This window comes from Vespula vulgaris, chromosome 8 (genome assembly GCF_905475345.1).
Source record: "Vespula vulgaris chromosome 8, iyVesVulg1.1, whole genome shotgun sequence".
In the NCBI taxonomy this organism is placed as follows: domain Eukaryota; kingdom Metazoa; phylum Arthropoda; class Insecta; order Hymenoptera; family Vespidae; genus Vespula; species Vespula vulgaris.
Window position 1 is genome coordinate 6,661,522 of NC_066593.1, and position 13,988 is coordinate 6,675,509.

Consider the following 13,988-nt stretch of genomic DNA (forward strand, 5'->3'; position numbering starts at 1 on the left):
TTTCATCGTGTTAACAAATAAATCGAAAATTCCCATAAACGTAGTATAGTATTTACGTATAGTTGACTAATCGATATAAATTAAAAATACGTAGATAGAAAAATAGGTATGCCTATTAATAAGTAACCAGTCGAAATAATGTCCACTATTACTAGGGATATACAAGTACAACGTAACGCGAAATAATGGATTGCACCCATCAACGCGATAGAAAACGGAAAACGAGCCAACGATCGTGTTAATGTTTTATCTCGATAGTAACATCATATGTAGATAGATACGTACTATATTCGAACTTTATCGTGAGAGGAGAAGAAAAATTGTTGGTCAATGTAAATACATAATATGTTGTTTCTCTCACACGACGTGGCTCGTTTGTATTAAACTGCTTCTCTACGGCATGTAGACATATATACATATATATGTATGTTGTAGGTACGGCATGTATACATACATACATATATATGTATATATGTATGTATGTATTTCGTATGTATATATAATATGTGTGTGTGTGTGTGTGTGTGTGTGTGTGTGTATGTGTCCATCTCTCTTATCTTCGTACGTCTATATAAGAATATAAAAAAATGCGATCTCGTGTCGCTCTCTTCTTGCGATTCGATAGCAAAACCAGTATAATGAAAGATCCTTGCGCGATCCGACGTAGAAAAAGACGTGCATACCTTCCACGAAGAAATATATTGTCCAGTCTTTATCGAGGCATCGTCCATACGTGCGATTTCTTCATGATAGATTTTTTGTTTTCAATCAAGAGATCGTTCGCAGACGAGCGAGGCTATAAAAAAGTATCCGTTATACTTAGAAAAATATAATTATACAGCGTTAATCTAGTAACGAGAAAGTGAGCTTTGATATTTTCTTACTGAAAAGAAGAAACATCACCGTTCGACCTTATCCCAACGCAGAACTATTCGTCGACGTCGAAATAAGGTCGTAAGGTCGATTTACTTGGTGCGTTTGATAAGTTTTCAAGACCGATCGATTTTTATGGACACGATAAAAAACTTTCTTTCCGATCTTGCTTCTGTTTTTCTCTTTTCAGTCGTTCCAATCGCCTATCTTAGTTCGATCAAAGTTATACAATTACGGGGAAGATTAAGAAGTATGTGAAAAGATATTTAAAATAATTGAATTTAAATTATAATCGATCGATCCGATACTCGAACGGACGCACCGTTTTATGCACGTAAGTTAAACCTAATCTATCTTAAACATAAGCTCCATTCGCCGAAGAGAGAAACGTCTTCGACCTAAACCTAATGTGTTCTAACAACTGTGATAGAAATGGAACGGTTTGTAGGATACGCGTGACCTTGAATAATGATTGACCACACGTTGATACGGAGGTCATAGTCTAAGTCTCTCTCTCTCTCTCTCTCTCTCTCTCTCTCTCTCTCTCTCTCTCTCTCTCTCTCTCTCTCTCTCTCTCTCTCGTTCTTTTTCCTGTTATCGAACAAACGACCATTCATGATTCTGTTTAACCAAAGTAGCAAAGTGGCGAAGAGGAATCTACTAAAGTTAACAGATTCCTTAGGTCGTTCATGGATTGTGCATGACTTTGCGAAGAACGATTTTGGAGATTAAGGCAACAGGGGATGATAGTAGACGGGTTTACGACTCTTCTCTATTACGTAGAACGCTTTAGGCTTGCCATTTCCGGAGAAATTCTTGTGGATGCTGGTAGAGCCTGTCTTGCTTGTGATTGGCGCATAATAAGACATGGCCGCCTTCTTCCGGTGTTTCTTTACCTTCGGCAAGGTGTTTCTTGAGCCGTGAAGTTCGTTGGTCAAATGAATTCTATGCATATTCGAATCGTCGAGCCTGTAAGTCTTCGTCGATAAACTATTCATAGTTTTCTTGGCTGAATCTGATTTCTTATCGATTATTTCGGGATAATTTAATCTTTTATCATTGTTTCTTATATGTTTAGATGGTAAAATCTTATGCATAATTCTCTTTTTCTCGGTGTCTTGGCGATGGGTATTGTCTAAAACCGAATTGACTCTATCAATAGAAATCGATTCGGATTGCTGATGTTTTTTGCTTTCCTCCAACTTCTTCCTAGCCTGGTCCATTCGTAATTGTGCTTGGAGTCTCTTCTTTTCCGTAATCTTCTTCACCAGAGGTAAGTTCCAATGATAGATCTTCGCTGGCTTGCCGTTACCATGAAAACCAACCGGAAGATTCGGTCCCGTTTTGATTACTTTTTCATCCTTCGACGTTTTGTGAGGCTTTGTGATCGTGTAGTACGGCGGACTGGCTGGTAGTTTGACGATGTAAATATGACTGTCCCGATGACCGTGTCGACGACTGTACGGTTGATGAATTCGTGTCTGGGAATTCAATCCAGGCGGTTCGGGACCGGCTAAACGTTTCTTGTGATGTCCATCAGGGATTTGAAGGGGTGCCAAGCCAAGACGGTTCAAGATAGCTGCGTTACTGGTATGGACGGTCTCGAAGGACGGTGGAGCATCCTCGGCGCCAATCGCAAGAATGCCAGTGGAAATGATCAAGAGACTACCACTCAGAAGATGTAATCTGAAATAAAAAATAATCGTCAGTACGTGTTCTAATAACTGTCTACTATTTTCATATCAAATATTTATCAATATCCCTTATAAATGTTCAATGTCTACGATTTCTTGTTCTTCGCATTTCCATAGCTCATTCTCTTAATATTTCTATTACTATATCGTAGGTTCAACTGATCGATTTCACAGAACGTTGACTCGATTTATGGACGTTCCTGTCGCACTGTCGTACGTCGTTATTTCGTTCGGGTAACCAATTAGAAGGGGTGCCTTGGGGGTGAGGAATATCTTGCGAGTTCGAAGACACCGACATTATCGTTGTAGATTGGCGAGGCAGGAAAATGGATAGAAATCTAGAAGGAGAGAAGAGGAGGACAAAGAGTTATGTCGTCTTAAGGAACGATCCATCACGGCTGCCACGTCGTAAAGTCCAAAAGAAGAAGAACAAGGAGTCCAAGCACGACCCTGACCGATGCTACTCGAAGAAACGATTGGAGTAAGAACAACGAGAGAATGAGAGAGATGGATAGAAGCTTTAAACCACCTGCCATACCATAAATACGGTTCCCGTATCCAAGAAAAGAGACAAAGCAAAATTTTACTTAGACGTTGACCGTGAAAGTGACGAGTTTTCTAATGAGCCGTCTCGACAATTTTACAATCAAATCGAACATTTGATTCTTTCTCGGAAATCGAATCTGATTATTTGAAAGGTCTAAGAAGCCGATGAATTAAATAGATTTGTTATACGATTTAGACGTAACGACAGAGTCATTACCTGTTAAACGATGAAGTATAGTATGTACTCATGATAAACGTTTTTTGATCATTAAAGGGTCTATTACAGAGGTTAAATCGTTTCGTGTTGCCTAGTGCTATTCATCTATGTTATCAAGACCGTTGTTAGATATAAAATGAACACGAAACTTTCGTATCTCGAAGATAGGTACTATACTCATTTCTTCGTAATATTCTACCAGTGTAAAACAACTCAACATGCGTTCGTACGGATGATAAATCATCTTTCCCTCTTAATTACTCACCACACGGAGATATGCTTTCATAATTACTATACTCTTCACCGCTATTTTCTTAACTCGACGCAAAACTCAATGTATCTTCTGTTTCTTTTCGCGTTTCTACGATCGATACAGTAAAACCGTGAAATGGTATATACGAGTAAGTATCCTATACGATATTGCAACAATACAAAATGAAATAATATCACATTGATTCACAGGGAAGACCATAAATAAAAGATAATTAATTTCTAATAACGTTATTACGATTAACATTCAAACGGGATTAAAAGTTTTTCTTTATCCTTAATAAAGATAAAGATAAACAAAAAATTTTGCATATCCTCGAAAACGTAACACCAATAAGTAATTGGAAACAATAAAGGACTAAAGTAGGAGAAATTCAAATATGAATTTATAAAAGAATAATTAAATATTCGTTTATACGATGACGTTGTTGCGGAGAAAAAACGAGGTAGGTGGGCTTGGGTTGGGTAGAGGTTGGCAAAAGAGTAAACGTTTTGCATCGGACAACGTCCATCCTGAAGAGAGAAAGAGAGAGAAAGAGAGAGAAAGAGAAAGAGGGAGATCTGGGGACGTCCGTCACGCGATGTCCATGAATTAATACGCCAGCCAGGCGTCTCCCTCGTTGGAAAATTATTCCTCCTTCCATCACATCGCAGGCGAACGTTTCGCATGGTCGTCACTTCGAGTACTCCGGGCTATCGAAGCTTTTGTTGCAGAAGGATGACGATAAACGCTGCTCGATGAAAGGAAAAAGTAAAATAAAGGGATAGAGAAAGAGAGATTTCGTTATTTCCGCGAAAAAGGGTGAATTGGTTCTTCGAAAAACTTGACAAGAGAACCTATTGAACACTCTACCATATACTTTCATAATTACCATAATCGTATTTGACTGTTTAATTCTAATTATACTTTCGAGGATCATTTCTTTTGGCTTCCCTTTTCATTTATTTTTCATTCTCTTTTATTCTTCCTTCGCGTGAAAAGAATCTTGGTTTCGTTTTTTTTTTACCCTACGTTAGACTTAATCCTGGCCATTAGCGATCGTATCAAAGTACAATACAACCGCAAGAGCTTTCAGACAGAGAGATAGTCTCCTGTGATACTTTGACTTTTTTTAAAACCAACGAACGATCCTTGAAAAACGAAAAAAAGCTTTCTTGTGAATGAACCCGTTGTACGTCTGGAAATGGTATACGAAGATTCTCGAATTTGATTCCATTTAAGTTAATTAACACATTATATCAATGATACAAAAAAATTGTGGGGATTGAAATGATCAAATCGGAATGATTTGATTGCTCTAAAGATGATTCTTGTTTATTACCCGTGCAGGCACGTTTTCCTCTTATCGCATAGCGAAATAACACATCGAAGGTTGATTTCAAAGGCCGAAGGCGAAGCAGGAACGCAGAATCTCTCCTCGGTGGCCCATTATGGCCGGACGTATTCGAGGAAAGCACAGGATTGGCAGGTTGATGGAACGCGGAAGAGGCGACCCTGAGAGAGAAAGAAGAAGCGAGAAAAAGAAAGAAAGAGAGAAAGAGAGAAAGAGAGAGAGAGAAAGAGAGAGAGATGACTGGAGGAAAGAATCTAAGAGAAAAAGAAGTGGAAGGTGGTGGATGCCAGAAACAGCAACAGCAGCAATGAGAAGACAGAGGAGTAAATAAGACACACACGTACTAACACACACAGACGTATGACAAATGAAAAGAAATCTCTGTGTAGCATCTTACAGTGAGTCGAGATTAATCTTCATGATCATCACGTGAATCGGCGGTTACGCAGCATCCACTTGATTTCTCGGTTAATAATACTCTAATAACTCGGAATATCGGCCAGTTTAGCACACCTCCTTACGGTACCCATCTCGCTTTCCTTTTGTCTTTATTTCCTTACCATCTTTGGATTAAACGTCTACAGAGAGATCATAGGAGAATTATCGAAATTGCTCTTGATAAGTTGTGGAGCTATAAGTGCACTTGGGTTAAGTCGTATAGACCCTTCATAATAATAATAATAGTCATAATAATCATAGTATTAATAATAACGATATCGATCATAATACTTTCCAGTTCTATATTACTCCGATGTCTTGTATTATGACTAAACATCAGAATTTTTTTCGGACACAAGTATTAAATTGAGATTCACGATGGTGAATATGATGTTACTTGAAAAGCGTTCTTATTTAATATCTTTGATGTATCAGAAATCTTGGTAAGTTATCGAATTTAAACGACAACTCGTTGACCCCATCCTATTTCTTTCTTCCTCTCTCTCTCTTTCTTTCGTACTCCAATACAAATTGGGTACGATCACGTGAAAGCTTAAACGAGAGAATAACGCGGCAGTTCGCCAGTGCGTTCCAACGCAAGCAAAATACCTTTCTTTGAAGGGTTAAGAATAGGAAGGAAGGGTAAGGTGGATGAGGCGATGAGACGACGGTGGTTGCCGCAGGGTTGTAATGGGCTCGCGAAGCCTATAATTTGTGTCTTGGTCGAGTTAACGTGCTGGAGTTTGAGAGAGAGATGAAGAGGGAGGAAGAGAGAGAGAGAGAGAGAGAGATTACAATCCCCATCGAAATTATGAAGTTAAAAGACCTTCGTCCAACTATCCGATACTCTTTTTATATCGACCACATCATAATTTTTACTTTACATTCAACCAACGGTAATGCGGAAATTGATGTTACGACATACAATTATTATTATGTAAATCGTATGTCTTTACGACTAGTTTCTGCAACATATCATCTCTCTCTCTCTTTCTTTCTATTTATGAATAGATTTCCTTCCATTTTTCGTGTCAAGTGTGAAATCTTGTTCATAATAATTATAGTGATCATGTAATTCCTTTGGTATAATTTTAATCAAATTACGTCGACGTGTTCGATAATCGTATCTGCCCTTTTACGTTATTTCAATGTCAAACGAAACGCTTCCTCGTAAAACAAAGAATTACCGAAAACATACTACCTGCTTTTCTTAGTATCTTCTATCATTTCCTAAAATCAGGAAACTATAAAAGCTATGAGAAAAATAATTGCAGTCCCTGAGTCAAAGGGACTGGAAGTTTTCGAGGGGTCGGAACTTGAATAATGGCGCGTGCTAACGCACGCGATACCAGCAAAATCTATAGAGGTAGTATTAGATATCGAAGATCGGTCGCGTTGATTCTCAAGATCCCCGAATATTCGCGATTCCTGGAATATCCGTCGCAAGAATTTCCATAAAACGAATGGAATTTGATGTCGGAGATACCGAGACACTTTTGATGATCAGAATCTAACTACTCAGGCGAAAGAAATAGAATATCGATATATTATATCGAAATATTTCGTCAAGCGGGTTTAGTTTCAATAAAATATATAACAGAAACGATATAACAGAAATGATATGAAATATTTTTGTAGAAATTGTAATATTTCTTCGATTATTTCCAAGACAAGTTGACTGGTATTTTAATGAAAAAAATTGCAACTAAATTTATCGGCCATTAATCTTCCCACATAGTTTCGTGCTCGAGACATCGTTCGTAGTAGCAGAGAAATCATTCGAAGAACATCGCAGAGATATCCTGGAGCGTGACACCGAAGGAATAGAAGGAGTTTGTTCACCTTAGTGATCCAAGCAAACATACTACGCTTGGCGTGAATAACGTAGCCTCGTGTCCACGCGAGGTTCTCGCTCGTATAACTCGATCTCAGCGTTGACTTCTCTCGTGCCAGGAACGCTACACATGTCCACGTGCACGCTCGTACGCATACGATTACATTTTACAAAGAACGAAGAACGTAGCTGAGAAGACGGAGAGACCGTGACAGAAATAAGTTATAAGAGAGAGAGAGAGAAAGAGAGAGGAGAGAGATAGAAAAAGAAAACTAAAATATGTATTGTCTTGACAGAAACTGGAAAAGCCACTTAGCCTAATTCGACGTCTACCAGATCATCCCACCATGTTGCGAGTCACGTGAGATAATCAGACAACGTGCTGAATTTATCGTTCTGCATAATTCAAGACTCGTGAGTTACGCTTTACGTTCGGAATATTTATCAGGCTTACAAATTGGAACAAATTTTTCACTGTGCGAGCTCACAGGGTAAGCCTATAAGTAAATAGATAAACATGTGTTTAAATCGTGTCAAAACTTGGACATTTGTCAAATCTGCCGAAATTTTAAAGGCATGAAAATAGAAAAATTACGATCTGTAAATGTGTATTGACAGAAGACATAGATATGCACTCTCGTTAATCAGAATGAGATAGCATTGGTCTATTCTTTTTTCTTTTTTTAACTTCACGATTTACTACCGCAAGCAAATAGTATTGGACGTGAAATAAATATGCATTATACAGTCTATAAATACATAGACATCTAATTTGAATTTAAGAGAGCTACGTTTTTGAAACTATGTATAGAAGATTGAGAAAAATAAACTCGACGAATCGTATTTCTAATAATAGAAACACTAAATAAATTTCTCCATTCGCCAAATTCGCGAACGATCGATTCTGTCATTGAATGATGGTCCCTAAGCTCAGAGAATATTTCTTATTCCTACGTGACATCCTTTCCGCATATGTTACCGCATGATAATAAGTACGACGTGTATGAATAATGAACGCAGACCGCGTCGATAATAACTCTAACGTAAGAAAGTATGCTCCAACTGGTTCCGTATGTTTATCCCGAACGTTTACATGAATAAATCAAGTTATTAAGAGAACTTCGCTTATAAAACTTATAAACTAAAAGTTGCTTCAAACTAAATTAATGAAAATGGATATATTTCAATTAGATGTTCGATTCATCATCATCTTTCGAAAAATCTTCGAATAAAAGTATAATGGCCGAATAGGTATACTCAAAATGGATGGCAATGAACTTGGTTTCGATTTTTATCTTCGACTACTATGCATATATATATATATATAGTTGTATTACAAATGTGATATGTGTGTGTGTGTGTGTGTAAATATGTTTCACGGTCCTAAACCACAGGGCGTTCGCTTTCGTTGCAGAGAAAATGGTTGAACGGACGTGACGTCCATAAATCTCAATGCGTCTGGATTTGTTTGGGTGCCGACTAACTCGCATTTATTGGTCGGTCGGTGCTCTGTAATTATATCCTTCCTTCCGAACATGCAGGTCTTGGATGCTTAGAACTCTTGTCGATTATAGGATTCCTACATTCCTAGCATGTTCTCCATTCCAAAGAATTAAATACTGACTCTATTTGACTATTCCGATGATATTTCCTATCAGTTATTTCATAATGCTAGACTCTTACTCGCTCTCGAACAGCTGTGTGAAATTAAAACGAGAACGAGGATCAAATTAGATGTTTCCTTTCAACATAGACGAGAAATTAATTATAATAAGAATAGGAGAGAGTACGAGATGTATAGATAGATAAGAGAGAAATAGAAAGAGGAAAAGACAGAGAAAGAAAGAAAAGAAGAAAGAGAGAGAGAGAGAGAGAGAGAGAGAGAGAGAGAGAGAGAGAGAGAGAGAGAGGGAAAAGACAAAACACATTTACATGTTTTAATAAAAATAATATTCTAAACAATTCCATCATTCGAATTAATTGAATAAGTCATAAACTCTTCGAGATAATAATCATTTACTGATACTTCATTAGTCATAAAATTATAACGATGACTCTCTGTCTCTCTATCTTTATATTTTTAAAACGAAATAATAATGTTATTAATAATCTATGGAAACCGTTGACAGGTAATTCATGTAAATCAATTTGTTCATCCATCACTTCCTCGAACATGATCGATCGTTCGCGAAAGCCCGATGCGATCACCGCATATTCTCTGGTTGGGTTCGAGAAGTCAAGCGATGTGACCTTTGACCCTGACCACAGACGCACCGGCTCAAAATCAATATCACAAACGCAGACCTAGAGCAGGAAAAGTACATTCGAGAAAGACATCCTAACCAAGAAGGAAGGGTCGACCGGTCGACAACCGGTTCGGCCATCTTAACGAGAATTCAGAAGGATTTCCATGTATCTCTCCAGGAGAACACGACGTCGGAAACCAAGAAAGGTTCTCTTCCTTGGTAGGCACCCTACGAGAAAGGGCATCTTCTCTTAGACGGACTTAGGAGTCGTCCATTTAACGATCCTTTTAGAAGAAAAGAACCGGTCGACTCATCGCATGCCGATACCTTAGCTCACTCGTCCCCTCGATTACATATATCGTCGAGATGTGAATTGTCTCGACTCCACGAATGCTCATCGTAGATAACGAGTGGAATCGTACCTTCGTGCTAAACGAGATAGTATAAGAAAAAGACAACAAACGGAGTATCTCCTCTGTAGTTTATTTTTTAGATTAGGACTTAAAATATAATCAAAGAGACCAATTACATACACACGCACACATATATTCCTATATAGTCGGAGTTTATCGTCTTGTACTAATCGTAAGATACAGCGAACCGCATTTTTTTAATTAATTCTAATTGCATCGTAAACTACTGCATCGAGTCATATAATAGAATTTCTTTTCTAATACCGAAGAAGAAGCTATCGTTTAAATAAATTTATCTTCGAAAATATTTTCAGAATATAATCTTCAATACAATTGTTATCGATCAATCCTATTCGTGTTATATGCGAGATAAAGTTTATTCTTGTTTGAAGAAGAATGAGGAAACTCATTGGAAGCATTCGCTCGTACACTTATTGTGCAGAAAGTTAAGAAGAAATTCCAAGTGCTTCGAGAAAACGTCAGGATCGATCTAAAGCTAAAGAAGAATTTTATCGGATATAGCCATCAGTTACCTATTCCAAGATATAAGAAACGAGGAGAAAGAAGAACAGAAGGAAGTAGAAGATTAATTTGCTTGGCGTGGGATGGCAGCCACGATACAGCTGCGGCCCGTGCGCGACGAAAGTTATTAGAAGGTACCGGGCGTGAAAAGGGAAGTGCCCATCGACAACCGATCACTGCCCTTCCCTTTCTCCTCCCTTCCTCTCTGTGCTCTAACATTCTATACATAGTACTATATATCGATGTAGCAGTCTATGTATCTATCTATGTATACTATCTATACATAGTGCTACCGATCAGGGTGTCGAGCAATTTTACGCAATCCTTGATTAATGGGACGAGAATAGCGAAGCAAAAAAACCGAAAGAAATAGAAATGATAAAAAGGGAGTACTTTCATAGTTGAACATCGTCTATTCTAGGTTCGCCTCATAAAGAAAGTAAGAAAAAAAAAAAAGACAGAAAGAAAGAAGGAAAGAAAGATAAAACGTTGAAATTCCCTTACGGCCCATTAAATCTACGAGACATTGCCAAGAAACGACGGAAGGGACGATCGAAAAAAATAAAGGAGAAGGATCGTTCGTAGTTTAGAAAAAAAAAGAAAAGTAATGTCGATCCTGGCAAAAAGAATTGTCTCCCTTAACTGTTTCCCCATCCTCTTTCTCAATGAAGATGGAAGAAATCGTATTTAAATTTCTATTCGAGTACAGGAGCAAACGTATCGTTAATAATTCGACTTCATTCGAATTATTAATGATATTTATTCGATTATTTAGTTTCCTTCGATTATACGAGATGACTCATAAGAAAACACGTAAGATTGAAAATCGATTAAGTCGTGGCCACGATTAATTCTTTTGTTACTTTTTCTTAGGGGAACGATGTAGTCGTATATAATCCTGCCGCAATGAGTCAGGACAAGGGAATGGATTTGTTTGGAGATAATCGATTCTCGTTTTTCTCCGTATCGAGTTGGTATCTCGAATGGTAAAGAACATTCCTTGGATCCTGATCACCGGCACGAGTTTAATAACACGGGAAAATCAATTTCGTGTGCAAGGAAGCAAGTAAAATTCGTGAATATTAATAAAATGTCGTTTCTTTTCTTTTTCTTTTTTTTTTCTTTTGTCGATAAAACGTCGATGAAATATGTCGTCGTTATCTTAAAGCAGGGGTTCCCAAAGTATTATCTAGATGGGCCAAACTGTAAATTCCAGAATATTTAGCGGATCAAAAAGAAACTGTCACGGAAAAATACGTTCAAATTCTATGAAAAATAATCTTTTATAAAAATCAATAAGGAATTGCTGCGATAAGAAGTCTTGATTTCAACATTCTTCAGTTCATCATTTCTATAAATTTAAAATCGCGGATAATTTGATATGACGGTCGCATTTCTAAGGTTTACGAGTCGTAATTGGCCCGTGAACCGTACTTGGGATTCCCTGCCTTAAAGGAAAATGGAAAGTTCAAAAATTGATATATATATTTCCTTCTGACGTGATGTCATTAATCGAAAATTACGGAGAAAGAAATTCCAAGCTGAATCATAAGCTTGATACTTCGACGAAGGTAAGGAGGCTGCCAAGGTAATTCGTCTGTGAAACGGCGTAAGGAAAAACAGGAATAGCAGAGCGAACACGTTTTCTTGCTAGATAAAAAGAAAGGGAGAAAGAGAGAAAGGAAGTGAATTGCAGCAAGAGAAGATCGACGAGCAAACATAAGGCAAAATGTTTCTTCACGAGCCACGGCGATTACTTTGTGTCACATAATCAAGAGCCAGACTTAATGACCATGCACGTTCCTTCGTAATTATTGTTACGGCGTAAATAGGATCGTTATGTTCTTCTTTACAGATCATTGATTCCGTTTTACCGCGGGCGTTGAATAAAATTTTATTTTTAGTTAAAGACACCAAAGCGATTAGAAATAAAACGAAATATTATCTTGTCGTGAAATTAAATGAAACTTAAAAAAGAGAAGATTAATTTTAAATAAATAACCGAGTCTCATCTTCGTACCTTATTTACAACATAGACTTCCATTAGTACTACACACGGGACTTCGTTTTCAACGAGGAGAAACCTCTGAAAGGTCGTTGGAAAAAGGTCCGTGATGTAGAAAGGAAAAGATGTTAGTTCAAACGTGGAACTTGAAACAGCCCCATCGGGAAAGTACCTATCCAAGATGTATGGCTTCGAGAGAAACTTTAGGGGACTAAATGCTTGTGCTATATATGTACATACTTACATATACGAACTCGTTTTATGTGTTAATCGATTCGTTATATTCGATCGTTTGGCGATAATGTAATTCTTTTAAATTTAATTTTTTTCGATTTTTTGTCTTTTTTTGTATTAATATAATTAAATTATGCCGAACAAATTTATTTTTTATGTTTTCTTTTTTTATTTCAATTTTTTGTCGAAAGACTCGAGAAATAATTGTAGCTTTTATACAACGTGGATGCTTCAAACTTACGAGGTCTACTCTTTACGTAGAAACATGGTACGGTAAATATTAATTAGCAGCACGACGAGAACCGCGAGATTTACGATGCGAGAAAGAAAAGAACAAGGAAAGTTTACCAAGCATCAAAAGAACACTGCTACGAGCCGCTGAGAGAAAACGTACCTTCTCAAGCTTCGTATTGTTTCGGTCACGTAGCCCTTTTCTACCCTCTTCCGTCTCCATAACAGGTCGAAGTATCTTCCCTCGATGGAACCAGAATGCATTCAAACTGGCATATATGTATGTACATACATAGAAAACTAAAATACCTACATCGTGCTAGACAATGCTTAGAAACTACGATGAAGAGAATCTACATTGTCCTATCGTTCAGCAAACTTTTCTAAAATAAATGTAGGATTATTGCTTCTCTCTTTTCCTCTCTCTCTCTCTCTCTCTCTCTCTCTATTTTTCCGCACCAATAAATCGGCTAATTAGTATAGTATATAGCCGGATTCACAAGACATTAATTAGCTAATTGGATCGAAGCGACGACATCCGTGAAGGAAGAAACTTTTAGAAGCTCGTCGTCCTAGCGTGTACATCTCGACCCAACTAATTAATAGTTACTTAACGAATTAGTATATTAATGGCGCCAAGACGAAGCACGTCACGAACTCGTGAAGTAATTCGCACTCGTAGAAAGACGCATCGGAATGTACCGCTGATTCTCGATTTTGGAATCGTTCCATTAAACGTTTCCTCTTTTTCCTTCTTCGCGTCGCCGCCTTCCGGAGAATTCTTCGAGACATTGAAAGAGAGCGCTCGTCACTCGTCGTAATTGGCTGCAACCACGTTTCGAATCCCTTTTAAGGAAGTGTCTTCTCCTTGCGATTAACGGATACTGCTATGGATTCTTGGAATCGTCTTTTTAACACCTGCCGGCTCGCTTAAGAAAGTAACTTACGATCTTTGATTGTTATTTATTGACGAACAACGTGTATCTATTCTACCCCAACTATTTATTTTAGTTTTTATGACGTGACTGAACGCCAAAGAACGTGCAAGCAATCTTTAATTTACGTTTATTTCTTATAACGAATAGATATTATAAATGTCCGCTCTATTTATAAATGTTACTTTATCGTTAC

The 13,988-nt window shown here is 37.6% G+C and overlaps 1 protein-coding gene and 1 long non-coding RNA gene across 2 annotated transcripts in view; one reads left to right on the plus strand and one right to left on the minus strand.

Moving 5' to 3' along the window:
• Positions 1-1,601: 1,601 nt before the first annotated feature.
• LOC127065520 (uncharacterized) overlaps positions 1,602-13,988 on the minus strand; it is a 30,568-nt gene continuing 18,181 nt past the window's right edge. The window contains exon 2 of the mRNA XM_050997969.1: positions 1,602-2,559. Within this exon, the coding sequence (XP_050853926.1) occupies positions 1,602-2,559 (958 nt within the window). The remainder of the gene's footprint in view (positions 2,560-13,988) is intronic.
• On the plus strand, positions 1,708-3,570 carry LOC127065521 (uncharacterized). Its single transcript, XR_007782113.1, has 4 exons — positions 1,708-1,844; positions 2,036-2,146; positions 2,414-2,581; positions 2,720-3,570. It is a non-coding gene; the product is annotated as an uncharacterized LOC127065521 (long non-coding RNA).